Here is a 21,512-nt window from a genome sequence, read left to right as displayed (position 1 = left end):
GTTTGAGGATGGAGGTCTCCAAGGATAATCTGAAAATGAAACCCACACAGAGTTTAAAACAAGGGGAAACAGTTAGCTTAGCACTTAGCACAACGACGTGTAGCAGGAGGAAGTTTTAGCTTAGCTCAACTGTGTCCTCAGCTCTACAGGTGAGTCAGTACCTGTTCAGGTCACATTAACTCTACAGGTGAGTCAGTACCTGTACAGGTCACATTAACTCTACAGGTGAGTCAGTACCTGTTCAGGTCACATTAACTCTACAGGTGAGTCAGTACCTGTACAGGTCACATTAACTCTACAGGTGAGTCAGTACCTGTTCAGGTCACATTAACTCTACAGGTGAGTCAGTACCTGTACAGGTCACATTAACTCTACAGGTGAGTCAGTACCTGTACAGGTCACATTAACTCTACAGGTGAGTCAGTACCTGTTCAGGTCAAATTAACTCTACAGGTGAGTCAGTACCTTTACATGTCGCCGGAGGGAATCCAATACACACCAGGTACTGGAAACACAACAGTCCTGACAGGAAGTAGCAGTACTTAGGCCACACAGAGCTGATGCGCTTCCTGCTGCGCTGTGATAGGACAGTGATGAGGCCGAGAGCTTGACATACAGCAAACAGATCCATCCGTTGACCAATCACGTTCACAGCCAACAGGAAGCAGGTCTGAGGAGAAGAAGAGTTGAGAAGCACTAAACAGAGAAAGTTTAGCTTGATGCTATGCTAAGGCTAATATGTGAGCATCTCACCTCAAGTCCAAACTTGTAGAAGAAGTAGTTCAGGAAGTACTTAACACAGCTCATCAGGCTGTCATCTAACTGACGCCTGGTGATGTCATGAAACAAGGTTCTTGTTGAGGGCGGGACTTGGTCATGGCGAAGACGGTAAAGCTCCTGGTGTCGGTAAACTGTCACCTCGAAGGCTAGCAGTGCTAACATCATGAGGTTATACTGGAGAGACAAGTTAGCACAATGCTAAGTTGTGAAGGGTTTGTGTTAGCATTAAGCTAAGCAAAGAGAGCCTACAGTCTGATCAAGGTAAGTATGGTTATGATGTCACATCTTACTTTCAGGTAGTAAAGCAGTTTTCCATCTGTCTTGCGAAGCCCCACCCACTGGGCGGGGTCAACTGGACCAGAGTACAAAACAGAGTGAGACAGGTCTGTGCTGGAGTTACCTGGCTGTAAAGAAGCAAACAGGTGTGACATCGTTACCTGAGTTTCTGTGAGGTCATTTAAGAACAAAAAGAGATTTCCAGTAAGTGTTTCCATGGTTACCGTGGTGCAGTTGGAGGAGTATCTGATTGGCTGAACTACATTGAGCTGGTACAACATCTTACAGACAGTCAGCACACACGTCCAGACTGTACACACTCCTGACAGCAGGGGGCGCCACCGCCTGCAGGGAAGAGCCATTGCCACACACAGCACGAAGAGAAGATTCAACACACACACCTGCAGAGAGACAGACAGGTTCAAAACACACACACCTGCAGAGAGACAGACAGGTTAAACACACAAACAGCTGCCGAGAGACAGACAGGTAAAACAAACACAGACCTGCAGAGAGACAGACAGGTTAAACACACACACCTGCAGAGAGACAGACAGGTTAAACACACAAACAGCTGCAGAGAGACAGACAGGTAAAACAAACACACACCTTCAGAGAGACAGACAGGTTCAAAACACACACACCTGCAGAGAGACAGACAGGTTAAACACACAAACAGCTGCCGAGAGACAGATGGGTTAAACACACAAACAGCTGCAGAGAGACAGACAGGTTAAACACACACACCTGCAGAGAGACAGACAGGTTAAACACACAAACAGCTGCAGAGAGACAGACAGGTAAAACAAACACACACCTGCAGAGAGACAGACAGGTTAAACACACACACCTGCAGAGAGACAGACAGGTTAAACACACAAACAGCTGTAGAGAGACAGACGGGTTAAACACACAAACAGCTGCAGAGAGACAGACGGGTAAAACAAACACACACCTGCAGAGAGACAGACAGGTTAAACACACACACACCTGCAGAGAGACAGACAGGTTCAACACACACACCCGTAGAGAGATAGACAGGTTCAGCACACACACAGCTGCAGAGAGACAGACAGGTAAAACACACACACACCTGCAGAGAGACAGACAGGTAAAACAAACACACACCTGCAGAGAGACAGACAGGTAAAACACACACACACCTGCAGAGAGACAGACAGGTAAAACACACACACACCTGCAGAGAGACATACAGGTTAAACACACACACCTGCAGAGAGACAGACAGGTAAAACACACACACACACCTGCAGAGAGACAGACAGGTTCAACACACACACACCTGCAGAGAGACAGACAGGCAAAACACACACACCTTCAGAGAGACACAGGTTCAACACACCACACACCTGCAGAGAGACAGACAAGTTCAACACACACACACACACACACACACCTGCAGAGAGACAGACAGGTTCAACACACACACCTGTAGAGAGACAGACAGGTTCAACACACACACACACACCTGCAGAGAGACAGACAGGTTCAACACACACACACCTGCAGAGAGACAGACAGATTCAACACACACACCTGTAGAGAGATAGACAGGTTCAACACACACACACACACACACACACACCTGCAGAGAGACAGACAAGTTCAACACACACACCTGAAGAGAGACAGACAGGTTCAAGACACACACACACACCTGCAGAGACACAGACAGGTTCAACACACACCTGCAGAGAGACAGACAGGTAAAACACACAAACAGCTGCAGAGAGACAGACAGGTAAAAAGACAGACAGGTTCTGACCTCTTTCACAGAAACCCAGATGATATAGGAGGAAACGATCTTAATGATGTGTAATTCCAAGAACCACCAGAGGAGGTGCTGCAGGTGCTGCAGGGAGAGCAGGAGGTGCAGGAACAGAACAGAGAGACGATCCACCACCAGCCTCCAGGAGATCAGGACTGAGGAGGAGAGACAGTTCTTGTTATTGTTTCAAACTGCTCTGTCATAGGGTAACTGTTTCACTGTGTTTACCTGTAAGATGGTCAGACAGGGTTTCCCCATCAAACACACAGGGGTATATCTCCTGCTCCTCCTTTTCCTCTCCCTTTATCCATGTCTTCTTTTTGTCCTCCTCTGTCCCCCTTTCTCCTCCTCTCTTCTCGTCCTCCTTGAGGAGTTCAGGAGATCCACCCAGAGAAAGGTCATAAAGGCTGCCTTCAGAATGGACCAACCTGCAGAGAGAGAGAGCGCCCCCTCCTGGTCATTTTAATCACTACACTATTCTATTCTCCCCTGAACATGCAACACCAAAAAACAAGCTTACCTGGTGATGGTGCTATGTAGTTTCGTTACCTGGTGATGGTGTGTAGTTGTGTTACCTGGTGATGGTGCTGTGTGGTTGTGTTACCTGGTGATGGTGCTGTGTGGTTGTGTTACCTGGTGATGCTGTGTGGTTGTGTTACCTGGTGATGGTGTGTGGTTGTGTTACCTGGTGATGGTGCTGTGTGGTTGTGTTACCTGGTGATGGTGTGTGGTTGTGTTACCTGGTGATGGTGTATAGTTGTGTTACCTGGTGATGGTGCTGTGTGGTTGTGTTACCTGGTGATGGTGCTGTGTGGTTGTGTTACCTGGTGATGGTGTGTATTTGTGTTACCTGGTGATGGTGCTGTGTGGTTGTGTTACCTGGTGATGGTGCTGTGTGGTTGTGTTACCTGGTGATGCTGTGTGGTTGTGTTACCTGGTGATGGTGCTGTGTGGTTGTGCTACCTGGTGATGGTGCTGTGTGGTTGTGTTACCTGGTGATGGTGCTGTGTGGTTGTGTTACCTGGTGATGCTGTGTGGTTGTGTTACCTGGTGATGGTGTGTGGTTGTGTTACCTGGTGATGGTGCTGTGTGGTTGTGTTACCTGGTGATGGTGTGTGGTTGTGTTACCTGGTGATGGTGTGTAGTTGTGTTACCTGGTGATGGTGCTGTGTGGTTGTGTTTCCTGGTGATGGTGCTGTGTGGTTGTGTTACCTAGTGATGCTGTGTGGTTGTGTTACCTGGTGATGGTGTATAGTTGTGTTACCTGGTGATGGTGCTGTGTGGTTGTGTTACCTGGTGATGGTGCTGTGTGGTTGTGCTACCTGGTGATGGTGCTGTGTGGTTGTGTTACCTGGTGATGGTCTGTAGTTGTGTTACCTGGTGATGGTGTGTAGTTGTGTTACCTGGTGATGGTGCTGTGTGGTTGTGTTACCTGGTGATGGTGTGTAGTTGTGTTACCTGGTGATGGTGCTGTGTGGTTGTGTTACCTGGTGATGGTGTGTAGTTGTGTTACCTGGTGATGGTGCTGTGTGGTTGTGTTACCTGGTGATGCTGTGTGGTTGTGTTACCTGGTGATGGTGCTGTGTGGTTGTGTTACCTGGTGATGGTGCGTGGTTGTGTTACCTGGTGATGGTGCTGTGTGGTTGTGTTACCTGGTGATGGTGTGTAGTTGTGTTACCTGGTGATGGTGCTGTGTGGTTGTGTTACCTGGTGATGGTGCTGTGTAGTTGTGTTACCTGGTGATGGTGCTGTGTGGTTGTGTTACCTGGTGATGGTGTGTAGTTGTGTTACCTGGTGATGGTGCTGTGTGGTTGTGTTACCTGGTGATGGTGTGTAGTTGTGTTACCTGGTGATGGTGCTGTGTGGTTGTGTTACCTGGTGATGGTGCTGTGTGGTTGTGTTACCTGGTGATGGTGTGTAGTTGTGTTACCTGGTGATGGTGCTGTGTAGTTGTGTTACCTGGTGATGGTGCTGTGTGGTTGTGTTACCTGGTGATGGTGTGTGGTTGTGTTACCTGGTGATGGTGTGTAGTTGTGTTACCTGGTGATGGTGCTGTGTGGTTGTGTTACCTGGTGATGGTGTTGTGTGGTTGTGTTACCTGGTGATGGTGTGTAGTTGTGTTACCTGGTGATGGTGCTGTGTGGTTGTGTTACCTGGTGATGGTGCTGTGTGGTTGTGTTACCTGGTGATGGTGTGTAGTTGTGTTACCTGGTGATGGTGCTGTGTGGTTGTGTTACCTGGTGATGCTGTGTGGTTGTGTTACCTGGTGATGGTGCTGTGTGGTTGTGTTACCTGGTGATGGTGTGTGGTTGTGTTACCTGGTGATGGTGTGTGGTTGTGTTACCTGGTGATGGTGTGTAGTTTTGTTACCTGGTGATGGTGCTGTGTGGTTGTGTTACCTGGTGATGGTGTGTAGTTGTGTTACCTGGTGATGGTGCTGTGTGGTTGTGTTACCTGGTGATGGTGCTGTGTAGTTGTGTTACCTGGTGATGCTGTGTGGTTGTGTTACCTGGTGATGGTGCTGTGTAGTTGTGTTACCTAGTGATGCTGTGTGGTTGTGTTACCTGGTGATGGTGTGTAGTTGTGTTACCTGGTGATGGTGCTGTGTGGTTGTGTTACCTGGTGATGGTGCTGTGTGGTTGTGTTACCTAGTGATGCTGTATGGTTGTATTACCTGGTGATGGTGCTGTGTGGTTGTGTTACCTGGTGATGGTGCTGTGTAGTTGTGTTACCTGGTGATGGTGTGTGGTTGTGTTTCCTAGTGATGGTGTGTGGTTGTGTTACCTGGTGATGGTGCTGTGTGGTTGTGTTACCTGGTGATGGTGCTGTGTGGTTGTGTTACCTGGTGATGGTGTGTGGTTGTGTTACCTGGTGATGGTGCTGTGTGGTTGTGTTACCTGGTGATGGTGTGTAGTTGTGTTACCTGGTGATGGTGCTGTGTGGTTGTGTTACCTGGTGATGGTGCTGTGTAGTTGTGTTACCTAGTGATGGTGCTCTGTGGTTGTGTTACCTGGTGATGGTGTGTAGTTGTGTTACCTAGTGATGGTGCTCTGTGGTTGTGTTACCTGGTGATGGTGTATAGTTGTGTTACCTGGTGATGGTGCTGTGTGGTTGTGTTACTTGGTGATGGTGCTGTGTAGTTGTGTTACCTGGTGATGCTGTGTGGTTGTGTTACCTGGTGATGGTGTGTAGTTGTGTTACCTGGTGATGGTGCTGTGTGGTTGTGTTACCTGGTGATGGTGCTGTGTGGTTGTGTTACCTGGTGATGCTGTGTGGTTGTGTTACCTGGTGATGGTGCTGTGTGGTTGTGTTACCTGGTGATGGTGTGTGGTTGTGTTACCTGGTGATAGTGTGTAGTTGTGTTACCTGGTGATGGTGCTGTGTGGTTGTGTTACCTGGTGATGGTGTGTGGTTGTGTTACCTGGTGATGGTGTGTAGTTGTGTTACCTGGTGATGGTGCTGTGTGGTTGTGTTACCTGGTGATTGGTGTGTGGTTGTGTTACCTGGTGATGGTGTGTAGTTGTGTTACCTGGTGATGGTGTGTAGTTGTGTTACCTGGTGATTGTGCTGTGTGGTTGTGTTACCTGGTGATGGTGTGTGGTTGTGTTACCTGGTGATGGTGTGTAGTTGTGTTACCTGGTGATGGTGCTGTGTGGTTGTGTTACCTAGTGATGCTGTGTGGTTGTGTTACCTGGTGATGGTGTGTATTTGTGTTACCTGGTGATGGTGCTGTGTGGTTGTGTTACCTGGTGATGGTGCTGTGTAGTTGTGTTACCTGGTGATGCTGTGTGGTTGTGTTACCTGGTGATGGTGTATAGTTGTGTTACCTGGTGATGGTGCTGTGTGGTTGTGTTACCTGGTGATGGTGCTGTGTGGTTGTGCTACCTGGTGATGGTGCTGTGTGGTTGTGTTACCTGGTGATGGTCTGTAGTTGTGTTACCTGGTGATGGTGTGTAGTTGTGTTACCTGGTGATGGTGCTGTGTGGTTGTGTTACCTGGTGATGGTGTGTAGTTGTGTTACCTGGTGATGGTGCTGTGTGGTTGTGTTACCTGGTGATGGTGTGTAGTTGTGTTACCTGGTGATGGTGTGTAGTTGTGTTACCTGGTGATGGTGCTGTGTGGTTGTGTTACCTGGTGATGGTGCTGTGTGGTTGTGTTACCTGGTGATGGTGTGTGGTTGTGTTACCTGGTGATGGTGTGTAGTTGTGTTACCTGGTGATGGTGTGTAGTTGTGTTACCTGGTGATGGTGCTGTGTGGTTGTGTTACCTGGTGATGGTGCTGTGTGGTTGTGTTACCTGGTGATGGTGTGTGGTTGTGTTACCTGGTGATGGTGTGTAGTTGTGTTACCTGGTGATGGTGCTGTGTGGTTGTGTTACCTGGTGATTGTGCTGTGTGGTTGTGTTACCTAGTGATGCTGTGTGGTTGTGTTACCTGGTGATGGTGTATAGTTGTGTTACCTGGTGATGGTGCTGTGTGGTTGTGTTACCTGGTGATGGTGTATAGTTGTGTTACCTGGTGATGTTGTGTGGTTGTGTTACCTGGTGATGGTGCTGTGTGGTTGTGTTACCTGGTGATGGTGTGTGGTTGTGTTACCTGGTGATGGTGCTGTGTGGTTGTGCTACCTGGTGATGGTGTGTGGTTGTGTTACTTGGTGATGGTGCTGTGTGGTTGTGTTACCTGGTGATGGTGTGTAGTTGTGTTACCTGGTGATAGTGCTGTGTGGTTGTGTTACCTAGTGATGGTGTATGGTTGTGTTACCTGGTGATGGTGCTGTGTGGTTGTGTTACCTGGTGATGGTGTTGTGTGGTTGTGTTACCTGGTGATGGTGCTGTGTGGTTGTGTTACCTGGTGATGTTGTGTGGTTGTGTTACCTGGTGATGGTGCTGTGTGGTTGTGTTACCTGGTGATGGTGTGTGGTTGTGTTACCTGGTGATGGTGCTGTGTGGTTGTGTTACCTGGTGATGGTGTGTGGTTGTGTTACTTGGTGATGGTGCTGTGTGGTTGTGTTACCTGGTGATGGTGTGTAGTTGTGTTACCTGGTGATAGTGCTGTGTGGTTGTGTTACCTAGTGATGGTGTGTGGTTGTGTTACCTGGTGATGGTGCTGTGTGGTTGTGTTACCTGGTGATGGTGTTGTGTGGTTGTGTTACCTGGTGATGGTGCTGTGTGGTTGTGTTACCTGGTGATGGTGTGTAGTTGTGTTACCTGGTGATGGTGCTGTGTGGTTGTGTTACCTGGTGATGGTGCTGTGTGGTTGTGTTACCTGGTGATGCTGTGTGGTTGTGTTACCTGGTGATGGTGCTGTTGTGTGTGTCCACCACAGTCTTCAGGTCAGTCAGCAGCAGGAAGGGTTCATGGAAGTAATGCAGGTGTACGATGCACACCTGGTGAGTGAGGTTTAGATATTAAAGATGTAAGACAAAGGAACTTTCTGAGGAAATTATAAAACGGGTTGTGGTACCAGAAGGAACGCAGCAGGGATGAAGATCTTAGTGAAGAGGACGGGAACCGAGAACTTCTCCAAACCAACATCCTCCAACCTGCAGAGACACATTACAGTACCTGTTACACCTGTGTGTACCGGTGTGTACATGTTACACCGGTGTGTACATGTTACACCTGTGAGTACATGTTACACCTGTGTGTACCTGTGTGTACCGGTGTGTACCGGTGTGTACATGTTACACCTGTGAGTACCAGTAACACCTGTGTGTACATGTTACACCTGTGTGTACCTGTTATACCTGTGTGTACCTGTTACACCTGTGTGTACCGGTAACACCTGTGTGTACATGTTACACCTGTGTGTACCTGTTACACCTGTGTGTACCGGTAACACCTGTGAGTACCTGTTACACCTGTGTGTACCTGTGTGTACCGGTAACACCTGTGTGTACATGTTACACCTGAGTGTACCTGTTATACCTGTGTGTACATGTTACACCTGTGTGTACATGTTACACCTGTGTGTACCTGTGTGTACATGTTACACCTGTGAGTACATGTTTCACCTGTGTGTACATGTTACACCTGTGAGTACATGTTACACCTGTGTGTACCTGTGTGTACATGTTACACCTGTGAGTACATGTTACACCTGTGTGTACCTGTGTGTACCTGTGTGTACATGTTACACCTGTGTGTACCTGTTATACCTGTGTGTACATGTTACACCTGTGTGTACCTGTGTGTACCGGTGTGTACATGTTACACCTGTGTGTACATGTTACACCTGTGTGTACCTGTGTGTACATGTTACACCTGTGAGTACATGTTTCACCTGTGTGTACCGGTGTGTACATGTTACACCTGTGAGTACATGTTACACCTGTGTGTACCTGTGTGTACATGTTACACCTGTGTGTAACTGTTATACCTGTGTGTACATGTTACACCTGTGTGTACCGGTGTGTACATGTTACACCTGTGTGTACCTGTGTGTACATGTTACACCTGTGAGTACATGTTTCACCTGTGTGTACCGGTGTGTACATGTTACACCTGTGAGTACATGTTACACCTGTGTGTACAATGTTACACCTGTGTGTACATGTTACACCTGTGAGTACATGTTACACCTGTGTGTACCTGTGTGTACCTGTGTGTACATGTTACACCTGTGTGTACATGTTACACCTGTGAGTACATGTTTCACCTGTGTGTACCGGTTGTACATGTTACACCTGTGAGTACATGTTACACCTGTGTGTACCTGTGTGTACCTGTGTGTACATGTTACACCTGTGTGTACCTGTGTGTACATGTTACACCTGTGAGTACATGTTACACCTGTGTGTACCTGTGTGTACCTGTGTGTACCGGTGTGTACCTGTGTGTACATGTTACACCTGTGAGTACATGTTACACCTGTGTGTACCTGTGTGTGCTGAGTCCTGTGTAGTAACTCCACAGGTGGGGGGATGAGGGGAACTGGAAGGTGTAGACCAGGATAAGAACTAGCATGGAGTAAACAACCACAGCTACCCAGAAACCCCTGAGCAAGGCACGCCAACGCTCATAGTTTAACTGCAAAGAGAGAAAGACACAAAATAAGATCATAAAGCTCAGGTAGATCAGGTGCGAGTGTGTACCTGTAGTGGATCAGGTGTGAGTGTCTACCTGTAGTGGATCAGGTGTGAGTGTGTACCTGTAGTAGATCAGGTGTGAGTGTGTACCTGTAGTGGATCAGGTGTGAGTGTGTACCTGTAGTAGATCAGGTGTGAGTGTGTACCTGCAGTAGATCAGGTGTGAGTGTGTACCTGCAGTAGATCAGGTGTGAGTGTGTACCTGTAGTAGATCAGGTGTGAGTGTGCACCTGTAGTGGATCAGGTGTGAGTGTGTACCTGTAGTAGATCAGGTGTGAGTGTGTACCTGCAGTAGATCAGGTGTGTAGTTGCAGTGTTACCTGGTAGAGGGCGACGCAGCACAGGAACATGACCATGTAGATGACTTTGTAAAGGACCATTTTCCCCTCAAAACTCACGAAGAAGAACATGGTTCCACAAACGTAGATCCAGTATTTAATAAACATCCTGGTAACCACAGCAACTAGGGCCTCCATCCTAACTCCTCCTCCACCCTGCAGAAGCAGCAGCTCCTCATACGACACCTCCTCCTGCTTCTTGTCCTGTAGATGTTCATCCGCCCTCTGCTCCTCTACAGACGACAGAACCAAAGACAGGTGACATGTCAATGAGACGGGACCAGTCAGTGAGACAGGTGACGAGTAAGTGAGACATGTGACCAGTCAGTGAGACAGGTGACATGTCAGTGAGACGTGTGACCAGTCAGTGAGACAGGTGACCAGACATTGAGACAGGTGAACAGTCAGCAGGCTCTTTTACACAGCCTGTTCAAGATGTGCTGTTCCTGATTGTGATGAACAACACCTGTCAGGTGATTGTGGCGAACGACACCTGTCAGGTGATTGTGGCGAACGACACCTGTCAGGTGATTGTGACGAACGACTCCTGTCAGGTGATTATCTAAGGTGTGCTGTCAGTGTAGCTCCAGTGGTCATCCTGAACTAGAAATATGACTGGTGGAGTCTCTCTTAAAAGGAGTAGACGGGCAGTGAGACAGGTGAATGGTCAGTGGGATGACACAGGTGTCTTACCCTCCAGGTGGACGGTGATGGAAGACAGCTGGTTGTCTGTCTGTTCATTTATCTGCCTGTCTGTCTTCTCAGTCAGCGCCTGACGTAGCAGCAGCCAGAAGCTCAGCAGACACAGCAGCTGTGACCAAAACAGAACGACTTGTTACATCCGATACCGTCACATCAATCAGAGACTCAGAGGTGAACTGGAGTAGGAGCAGCTGATTGGTCGTAGTACTGAACAAGCTTTTCTTAAAGGTACAGTACATGCTAACAGAAGAAGTAGCAATAGACGTAAACGTACCTTTGAGGCGAGCTCTCTGCAGGGATCATCTTTTCGGGGGAACAGTCCAGGAACTCCCTCGATGGGGGGGAAGCTGTACACGTACTGCAGGATGACCAGCAGGTTTCCGTAGGCAACCAGCCAGGGAGATGACATCAGCGTGTATTGTCGGCGCTCTCGCATCATCCAGAGGACGCAGGACCACAGCAGCAGAATACATGTCAGCCAGGACACGTATGTGACGGACCACGCCATCATGGCGATCAGAGCGCAGATGTAACTCTGATTGAGGAGGAAACCGAACGCCATCGAGGCCGCACTTTCCTCCCCCCTCCTCCTCACCTCCTCTTCTTCCTCCCATTCTTCTTCAAACACACAAGTCTCCAACGTGTCTACAGAACAGAGTGAACCATCAGACCTTGAACACACAGGATCAGGAGAACCTGGATCTATAAACTTAATGATGAGTTTAGCGAGGTGGGAGGAAAGATGTGTTTCAAAGAATTTGACAAAGAAATAGCTCAAATAAGTGTTGGGGGGTGGCTGCTTTTCAAGTCCACAACCATCTCCCCTGTCTTCAGAGCGTTACGCTCTAGATTGTTTTCACTGCTCCATGTCACCAAATGATCTCAGGAGACTGTTAGCTGCTAAGATGAGGGGTCGATGTGACCATCTCTAAAAATTCAGCAGCATATTGTCAATCAGACAAAGTGGAGTATCTTAGAGATCCCACAAACATGGAGGGATTCAGATTCTACAGTCTGACTAATTTCTCCTCCATAAACGCTGGTTGATGTGAAATGAACTCACAAAGACATCTCTTCAACAGTTTCCATCTGAAGCTCTGCTGTATTTCAAACCACAGACTCACCTGATTGGCTGAGAGAGTACTGAGGCATGGAGGAAACATCCAACCCCAGGGCTGCACTTTGACTGAGAGGAGCTAAAGAGTTTGACGGACTGTCGTTGGTGGATGACGTCAACACCTGGAGACAAACAGGTGTACTGTAAGCTACCAAGTTAACATGAAACACACAATCTTATTCTTAATGACATAAATTCAATTATTATATCATTTCTATAAATTCATTACAGAATGTCAGATGTTTCGTTTGCGTACGTTTCTAAACACGGGGCGATCATGAGCTCTCCTCCACAGCTCCCTCCTCCTCTCAGCTGTGATGTCACCAGTGACTTCATCACTAAGGTTACTGGTGGCAGTGATGATGTCACAGCTCTGACTGAACGCTGACTCTGATCTCTCAACACCATGCCCCCCATCGCCGTCAATCAGCTGCAGAAACATGTGACTCAGGTCAGCCAATGGAAGCATAGGCAAAAACTCACCAGTATATATCAATATATCTGCATCATAAGTCCTGACATCATGCAGTGACATCATGTCTGTTATATCCTGACATCATGCAGTGACATCGTGGCTGTTATATCCTGACATCATGCAGTGACATCATGGCTGTTATATCCTGACATCATGCAGTGACATCATGGCTGTTATATCCTGACATCATGCAGTGACACTGACATCATGCAGTGACATCATGGCTGTTATATCCTGACATCATGCAGTGACATCGTGGCTGTTATATCCAGACATCATGCAGTGACATCGTGTCTGTTATATCCTGACATCATGCAGTGACATCGTGGCTGTTATATCCTGACATCATGCAGTGACATCGTGGCTGTTATATCCTGACATCATGCAGTGACATCGTGGCTGTTATATCCTGACATCATGCAGTGACATCGTGTCTGTTATATCCTGACATCATGCAGTGACATCATGGCTGTTATATCCTGACATCATACAGTGACACTGACATCATGCAGTGACATCATGGCTGTTATATCATAACATCATGCAGTGACCTCATGCAGTGACATCATGGCTGTTATATCCTGACATCATGCAGTGACATTATGCAGTGACACTGACATCATGCAGTGACATCGTGGCTGTTATATCCTGACATCATGCAGTGACATCATGCAGTGACATCATGGCTGTTATATCCTGACATCATGCAGTGACATCATGGCTGTTATATCCTGACATCATGCAGTGACATCATGCAGTGACATCATGGCTGTTATATCCTGACATCATGCAGTGACATCATGCAGTGACATCATGGCTGTTATATCCTGACATCATGCAGTGACATCATGCAGTGACATCATGCAGTGACATCATGGCTGTTATATCCTGACATCATGCAGTGACATCATGCAGTGACACTGACATCCTGCAGTGACATCGTGTCTGTTATATCCTGACATCATGCAGTGACATCGTGTCTGTTATATCCTGACATCATGCAGTGACATCATGCAGTGACACTGACATCCTGCAGTGACATCGTGTCTGTTATATCCTGACATCATGCAGTGACATCGTGTCTGTTATATCCTGACATCATGCAGTGACATCATGTCTGTTATATCCTGACATCATGCAGTGACATCATGCAGTGACACTGACATCATGCAGTGACATCGTGTCTGTTATATCCTGACGTCATGCAGTGACATCGTGTCTGTTATATCCTGACATCATGCAGTGACATCATGGCTGCTATATCCTGACATCATGCAGTAACATCGTGTCTGTTATATCCTGACATCATGCAGTGACATCGTGTCTGTTATATCCTGACATCATGCACTGTTCCCATGGAAGCATGCTGTCATCATGTGTTAAGTGACATCACCTGGTTCCTCCACAGAGCTGCCACAGTGTTGTAAAGCAGCAGCAACATCAGCGGGCTGCAGAAGTGAAACCAGTAGAGGTCAGTGTTCACCTGCATACTCCAGGGGGCAGCACAGTCCACTGAGACCACCGAGACCAGGCCCATCACACTGCAAGGAACCATGGGTTACTAGAGTTCTCTCTGTAGAGTACACACTTCATTATATTGATTTTAAATATTCTGGATGAAGGCATCAGTAATCACAGCGACATGTCCACTGTTCATTCACTGAGACTGAAGCAGAGAAATACATATAGGCAGCCAGCAGGGGGCAGCAGAACCACCAGACACTGAAACTCAGACCTGCTGAAGACAAACATGCTCTATAGACAGCCTGTCTTTAAATCAACCTGTAATTATCCTGAACTGCTCCTCCTGTTTGTTTTCCTTCTCCACACTTTTCTCCTTGTCTACCTTTTCCTTTCCTTTCTTCTTTTTTACCTCTTCATCTTAATGTACTTCTCTACCCGTTTTCTAGTTCCCTGTTTGTTTCTCTGTCTCCTCTTCCTTTCTTTACTATTTTTATCTCCTTCTCTACATCCTTCCCCTTCTTTCCGCTCTCTTACTTCCTTTTGATCTCTTTCCATCCCTATTCACTTCCTTCTCTGCTTCCCTCCATTCTTCATTTGATAATGAAAATAAATTACCTGGCAGATGTGCTGTTAGGAGGCCACGCCTCCTGAAGCGAGGGCAGCTGATAGCAGTAGACGAGCAGGAAGTGGGAGGAGGAGTAGACTAGTGACATCACAGACACACACCTGAAGAGTAATGTTGGGACCTGACCTGACCATGCCCAGCAGGTACACAACACCTGGAAACAAAGAAGGTAGAGGAGGGAGGATAGGGAGGGGAAGACAATGCCTGGGGGGGGGGGGGGGGGGTAGAGAGAGAAGGGGATTACCATCTCAGGATGAATACTCTCGTCATGGTTAAATGTTTTGGTGAACTGAACAGGAGAACTGTAAGATACAGAGGAGTGATTCTATTGGACGTTTCTGTCAAACTGGATTCTATTGGACGTTTCTGTCATACTGGATTCTATTGGACATTTCTGACATACCGGATTCCATTGGACGTCTCTGTCATACTGGATTCCATTGGACGTCTCTGACACACTGGATTCCATTGGACGTCTCTGTCATACTGGATTCTATTGGACGTCTCTGACATACTGGATTCCATTGGACATTTCTGACATACTGGATTCTATTGGACGTTTCTGTCATACTGGACGTCTCTGACATACTGGATTCTATTGGACGTCTCTGACATACTGGATTCTATTGGACGTTTCTGACATACTGGATTCCATTGGACGTCTCTGTCATACTGGATTCCATTGGACGTCTCTGATATACTGGATTCTATTGGACGTTTCTGTCATACTGGATTCCATTGGACATTTCTGACATACTGGACGTCTCTGACATACTGGATTCCATTGGACGTTTCTGTCATACTGGACGTCTCTGACATACTGGATTCCATTGGACGTTTCTGTCATACTGGACGTCTCTGACATACTGGATTCCATTGGACGTTTCTGACATACTGAATTCTATTGGACGATTCTGTCATACTGGATTCTATTGGACGTTTCTGACATACTGAATTCTATTGGACGTTTCTGACATACTGGATTCCATTGGACGTTTCTGACATACTGAATTCTATTGGACGTTTCTGTCATACTGGATTCCATTGGACATCTCTGACATACTGGATTCCATTGGACGTTTCTGACATAATGGATTCCATTGGACGTCTCTGACATACTGGATTCCATTGGACGTCTCTGACAAACTGGATTCTATTGGACGTCTCTGACTTACTGAATTCTATTGGACGTTTCTGTCATACTGGATACCATTGGACGTCTCTGACATACTGGATTCTATTGGACGTCTCTGACATACTGGATTCCATTGGACGTTTCTGACATACTGGATTCTTTTGGACGTCTCTATCATACTGGATTCCATTGGACGTTTCTGTCATACTGGACGTTTCTGTCATACTGGATTCTATTGGACGTCTCTGACATACTGGATTCCATTGGACGTCTCTGACATACTGGATTCTATTGGACGTCTCTGACATACTGGATTCTATTGGACGTTTCTGACATACTGGATTCCATTGGACGTTTCTGTCATACTGGACGTCTCTGACATACTGGATTCCATTGGACGTTTCTGACATACTGAATTCTATTGGACGATTCTGTCATACTGGATTCTATTGGACGTTTCTGACATACTGAATTCTATTGGACGTTTCTGACATACTGGATTCCATTGGACGTTTCTGACATACTGAATTCTATTGGACGTTTCTGTCATACTGGATTCCATTGGACATCTCTGACATACTGGATTCCATTGGACGTTTCTGACATAATGGATTCCATTGGACGTCTCTGACATACTGGATTCCATTGGACGTCTCTGACAAACTGGATTCTATTGGACGTCTCTGACTTACTGAATTCTATTGGACGTTTCTGTCATACTGGATACCATTGGACGTCTCTGACATACTGGATTCTATTGGACGTCTCTGACATACTGGATTCTATTGGACGTTTCTGTCATACTGGATTCTATTGGACGTTTCTGACTTACTGAATTCTATTGGACGTTTCTGTCATACTGGATTCTATTGGACGTTTCTGACTTACTGAATTCTATTGGACGTTTCTGTCATACTGGATTCTATTGGACGTTTCTGACTTACTGAATTCTATTGGACGTTTCTGTCATACTGGATTCTATTGGATGTCTCTGACAAACTGGATTCTATTGGACGTTTCTGACATACTGGATTCTATTGGACGTCTCTGACAAACTGGATTCTATTGGACGTTTCTGACATACTGGATTCTATTGGACGTCTCTGTCATACTGGATTCTATTGGACGTTTCTGACATACTGGATTCTATTGGACGTTTCTGTCATACTGGATTCTTACCTGTGATTCCTAGTAAGACCGTCAGAAGGACTTTCCCTCCCGCCATCGTCATGTTTCCAATCATCTTCCTGGTTTTACAAATCAGTAACTCCAGTTCAAACAAAACCCAGTTTCTTCTGCATTTCTCCTCCTCCTCTTCTTCACTAAGCACAGAGTCCTCCTCAAACATCAGCTCATCCTCTTCCTCCTCCTCATCCTCCTCCAGCTTCTGCTGGAAGTCCAGCTGAGGCTGAAACATACAGCAACATGTGTGACCTCTCAGAGAGTCTCTACATAAATGTTTGACGGACATTCAGTCAAAAGATATACATCATGACAGGAGGAAGAGGAGGAGGAGGAAAGGAGGAGGAAGAGGAGGAGGTGGGGGAGGAGGAAGAGGAGGAGAAGGAGGAGGAAGAGGACGTCCTGCAGGTCTGGTTTCATGTTTACAACCAGACTCTGACAGGACAAATGATAAACTGATTGATACCAAAACATAATCATTATACTGTGTGTGTGTGTGTGTGTGTGTGTGTGTGTGTGTGTGTGTGTGTGTGTGTGTGTATCCTGATGCAGTCACATAATGATGTTACTGTTAATAAATAGCTGACTGAGTTACTCAGTAATAGACAGGAAACCGTATTATGAAACAAGAAGAGAAGACTTAACAAGGTTACACCTGCTTTATTAGTGTGTGTGCTCGTGTGTGTGTATTACCTGCATGTGTGTGTGCTCGTGTGTGTGTGTGTTACCTGCATGTGTGTGTGCTCGTGTGTGTGTGTGTTACCTGCATGTGCATGTTGGTGTGTGTTTGTGTGTTACCTGCATGTGTGTGTTGGTGTTTAGTTTCACAATCAGCCTCCACGTCAGCAAACTGATGACCAGCACGCCGACATCTGGAAACAGCTGTCTCACTGCAGACCCTGCATCACTTCCTGTGAAACTGAGACAGACAGACAGGCAAAGAGACAGACAGGCAGTTTTTGCTATATGTTCTTTAGTATATATCATCTGTTTCTGTGTGTGTGTGTGTGTGTGTTAAGAGTTTATGGGTGTGTGTAGGTGTTTACAGAGCCATGTAGTCTAGACAAAGGGAGTTCTGTCAGTCCCTCCTGCTTCTGACACACACACACACACACACACACACACACACACACACACACACACACAGATCAGATGTCAGCGTGGTTGTTGTGCTTTCTGAGGGGACAGATTTCTACAACAAGGCTTTTATTTTGAAGGTTAAGAAAAGCAGCAGATGCCACACTGTCAAAAATACTCAAAAAGTGCAGAAAAAAACATTAAATTAATTGTCTGTGTGTCTGTCTGTCTGTCTGTGTGTCTGCCTGTGTGTCTGCCTGTCTGTGTGTCTGCCTGTGTGTCTGTCTGTCTGCCTGTCTGTCTGTCTGTCCGTCCATCTTGTTGTGGTCTTACCTCAGGAGGCCCAGCTGACTGAGAGTTTTCTGCCATGAAGTACCTGCAGAAAGAAAGGTCATTGTTACACAGAGAGACAGAGAGGTCATTGTTACACAGAGAGACAGACAGGTCATTGTTACACAGAGAGACAGACAGGTCGTTGTTACACAGAGAGACAGACAGGTCATTGTTACACAGAGAGACAGACAGGTCATTGTTACACATGTGAGCAGACAGACAGGTCATTGTTACACATGTGAGCAGACAGACACGTGTATCTCACAGTTCGACACGGGCTGGAGGCTCAGGGTCGTCAGCTGAAAGAATGACTGCAGCAACAGGAAGAGAAAGCTGGAGACACACAGCGCCATCACACAGTGACACACGTTACCTAGGAAACACAAGAAGAATATTATTTACAATGCATGAGAAAGAACAAACCACACAAATAAAACAACACAAGAAAACATGTGTACTTGTTCTTTTATTATCATGTGTACTTGTTCTCTTATTGACATGTGTACTTGTTCTCTTATTATCATGTGTACTTGTTCTCTTATTATCATGTGTACTTGTTCTCTAGTTGACATGTTTACTTGTTCTCTTATTATCATGTGTACTTGTTCTCTTATTGACCTGTGTACTTGTTCTCTTATTATCATGTGTACTTGTTCTCTTATTATCATGTGTACTTGTTCTCTAGTTGACATGTGTACTTGTTCTCTTATTGACATGTGTACTTGTTCTCTTATTGACATGTGTACTTGTTCTCTTATTGACATGTGTACTTGTTCTCTTATTATCATGTGTACTTGTTCTCTTATTATCATGTGTACTTGTTCTCTTATTCCCATGTGTACTTGTTCTCTAGTTGACATGTGTACTTCTTCTCTTATTATCATGTGTACTTGTTCTCTAGTTGACATGTGTACTTGTTCTCTTATTGACATGTGTACTTGTTCTCTTATTATCATGTGTACTTGTTCTCTTATTATCATGTGTACTTGTTCTCTAGTTGACATGTGTACTTGTTCTCTTATTATCACGTGTACTTGTTCTCTTATTATCATGTGTACTTGTTCTCTAGTTGACATGTGTACTTGTTCTCTTATTGACATGTGTACTTGTTCTCTTATTGACATGTGTACTTGTTCTCTTATTATCATGTGTACTTCTTCTCCTATTGACATGTGTACTTGTTCTCTTATTATCATGTGTACTTGTTCTCTTATTATCATGTGTACTTGTTCTCTTATTATCATGTGTACTTGTTCTCTTATTATCATGTGTACTTGTTCTCTTATTGACATGTGTACTTGTTCTCTTATATGTGCGACTATGACGCCATGTCGACTGTATCTACCGTCCTGTAAGAAAAAGTAAAACACAGGAAATTATGTCACTCACATACAATTTGTATTTCCTCAGGAAGATCCTTCAGGAAAGATCTCACATTCTGAGAGGTCTGTGTGTGTCTGTGTGTGTGTCTGCAGGATGTTACTGGGGTTACATCTCGGCCCAAACTTATTAATCCATCCATATATAATAAAGAATACTAATTGCGTTATAGAGGGAGAGGGGTCAGTTTAGTACCTGATGAGGGTGCGGGGTCAGTATTGGTTCCTGAGGAGGGGGAGGGGTCAGTTTAGTACCTGATGAGGGTGCGGGGTCAGTATTGGTTCCTGAGGAGGGGGAGGGGTCAGTATTTGTACCTGTGGAGGGGGAGGGGTCAGTATTGGTTCCTGTGGAGGGGGAGGGGTCAGTATTGGTTCCTGTGGAGGGGTCAGTATTTGTACCTGAGGAGGGGGAGGGGTCAGTATTGGTTCCTGAGGAGGGGGAGGGGTCAGTATTGGTTCCTGTGGAGGGGTCAGTATTTGTACCTGAGGAGGGGGAGGGGTCAGTATTTGTACCTGAGGAGGGGGAGGGGTCAGTATTGGTTCCAGAGGAGGGGGAGGGGTCAGTATTGGTTCCTGTGCAGGGGGAGGGGTCAGTATTTGTACCCGAGGAGGGGGAGGGGTCAGTATTTGTACCTGAGGAGGGGGAGGGGTCAGTATTGGTTCCTGAGGAGGGGGAGGGGTCAGTATTGGTTCCTGTGGAGGGGTCAGTATTTGTACCTGAGGAGGGGGAGGGGTCAGTATTTGTACCTGAGGAGGGGGAGGGGTCAGTATTTGTACCTGTGGAGGGGGAGGGGTCAGTATTGGTTCCTGTGGAGGGGTCAGTATTTGTACCTGAGGAGGGGGAGGGGTCAGTATTGGTTCCAGAGGAGGGGAAGGGGTCAGTATTGGTTCCTGTGGAGGGGGAGGGGTCAGTATTTGTACCCGAGGAGGGGGAGGGGTCAGTATTTGTACCTGAGGAGGGGGAGGGGTCAGTATTGGTTCCTGAGGAGGGGGAGGGGTCAGTATTGGTTCCTGTGGAGGGGTCAGTATTTGTACCTGAGGAGGGGGAGGGGTCAGTATTGGTTCCTGAGGAGGGGTCAGTATTGGTTCCTGAGGAGGGGGAGGGGTCAGTATTTGTACCTGTGGAGGGGGAGGGGTCAGTATTGGTTCCTGAGGAGGGGGAGGCGTCAGGTAGCAGTGGCAGCAGCAGCAGCAGGAGGACGTACACCAGAGAGAATCCATTAAAACGCAACACACACGCTGTGAAAACACAAATCAATGAATCAGTGAAACCATCGATGATCGTCAGGTCATCAAGACAACATCTGAACCAAGAAATCATCAACGTTTTCAAAGATGTCAAATACAAAAAATAACAATACAAAGAAGACGCAAACGGAATAAACTGAATCTTTAGTGAATATGTAGTCAGTTAGGAACATGCTAACATGCGACATGTTGCTTAATGTTAGCATGCTAACTGCAGAGTTTAGAGGAAATAAAAACGGACGTAAAGATATAAAACAATATAAAATAGTGCAGTATTGAAAAGTGGAGGTATTGCACATGTTGCCAGTTTAGTCTCAGTATAGCACAGATGGTTTAGAGCTCTTAAGGTTAAAGGTCAGGGGTCATCAGTATCTGTTTTTAAAGACGTGGTGGAGGGAGTGAGAGCTCTGTAGTCCTTGGCATTACTGGGGCACAGTGTCTCCAGCACAAGAACGCAGCAGGACATCTTCCATGGCAGAGGGAGGGGGTGGGCTGCAGACAGGAAGA

General features: G+C 46.5%; 1 protein-coding gene across 1 annotated transcript in view; it reads right to left on the bottom strand.

Moving 5' to 3' along the window:
- The window catches only part of LOC132994297 (piezo-type mechanosensitive ion channel component 2-like), a 64,279-nt gene extending 43,129 nt beyond the window's left edge, over nt 1-21,150 (bottom strand). The window contains exons 1-22 of the mRNA XM_061064558.1: nt 20,877-21,150; nt 18,644-18,751; nt 18,379-18,421; nt 17,767-17,887; nt 16,966-17,194; nt 14,642-14,855; nt 13,956-14,103; nt 12,344-12,517; nt 12,095-12,209; nt 11,245-11,615; nt 10,962-11,079; nt 10,251-10,501; nt 9,723-9,871; nt 8,307-8,385; nt 8,135-8,229; nt 3,074-3,273; nt 2,843-3,000; nt 1,281-1,457; nt 1,071-1,184; nt 754-954; nt 466-670; nt 1-29 (exon numbers count right to left, since the gene is read on the bottom strand). The exon at nt 1-29 is cut by the window's left edge and continues 73 nt beyond it. Coding sequence (XP_060920541.1) covers nt 1-29; nt 466-670; nt 754-954; nt 1,071-1,184; nt 1,281-1,457; nt 2,843-3,000; nt 3,074-3,273; nt 8,135-8,229; nt 8,307-8,385; nt 9,723-9,871; nt 10,251-10,501; nt 10,962-11,079; nt 11,245-11,615; nt 12,095-12,209; nt 12,344-12,517; nt 13,956-14,103; nt 14,642-14,855; nt 16,966-17,194; nt 17,767-17,887; nt 18,379-18,421; nt 18,644-18,751; nt 20,877-21,078 — 3,501 coding nt within the window. The 5' untranslated portion in view covers nt 21,079-21,150. The remainder of the gene's footprint in view (nt 30-465; nt 671-753; nt 955-1,070; nt 1,185-1,280; nt 1,458-2,842; nt 3,001-3,073; nt 3,274-8,134; nt 8,230-8,306; nt 8,386-9,722; nt 9,872-10,250; nt 10,502-10,961; nt 11,080-11,244; nt 11,616-12,094; nt 12,210-12,343; nt 12,518-13,955; nt 14,104-14,641; nt 14,856-16,965; nt 17,195-17,766; nt 17,888-18,378; nt 18,422-18,643; nt 18,752-20,876) is intronic.
- Between the last annotated feature and the right edge of the window lie 362 nt (nt 21,151-21,512).

The sequence above is a fragment of the Labrus mixtus genome, chromosome 19 (assembly GCF_963584025.1).
Source record: "Labrus mixtus chromosome 19, fLabMix1.1, whole genome shotgun sequence".
Taxonomy (NCBI): domain Eukaryota; kingdom Metazoa; phylum Chordata; class Actinopteri; order Labriformes; family Labridae; genus Labrus; species Labrus mixtus.
The sequence above is the reverse complement of the archived record's forward strand: the minus strand, read 5'-3'. Positions and strand labels throughout refer to the sequence as shown.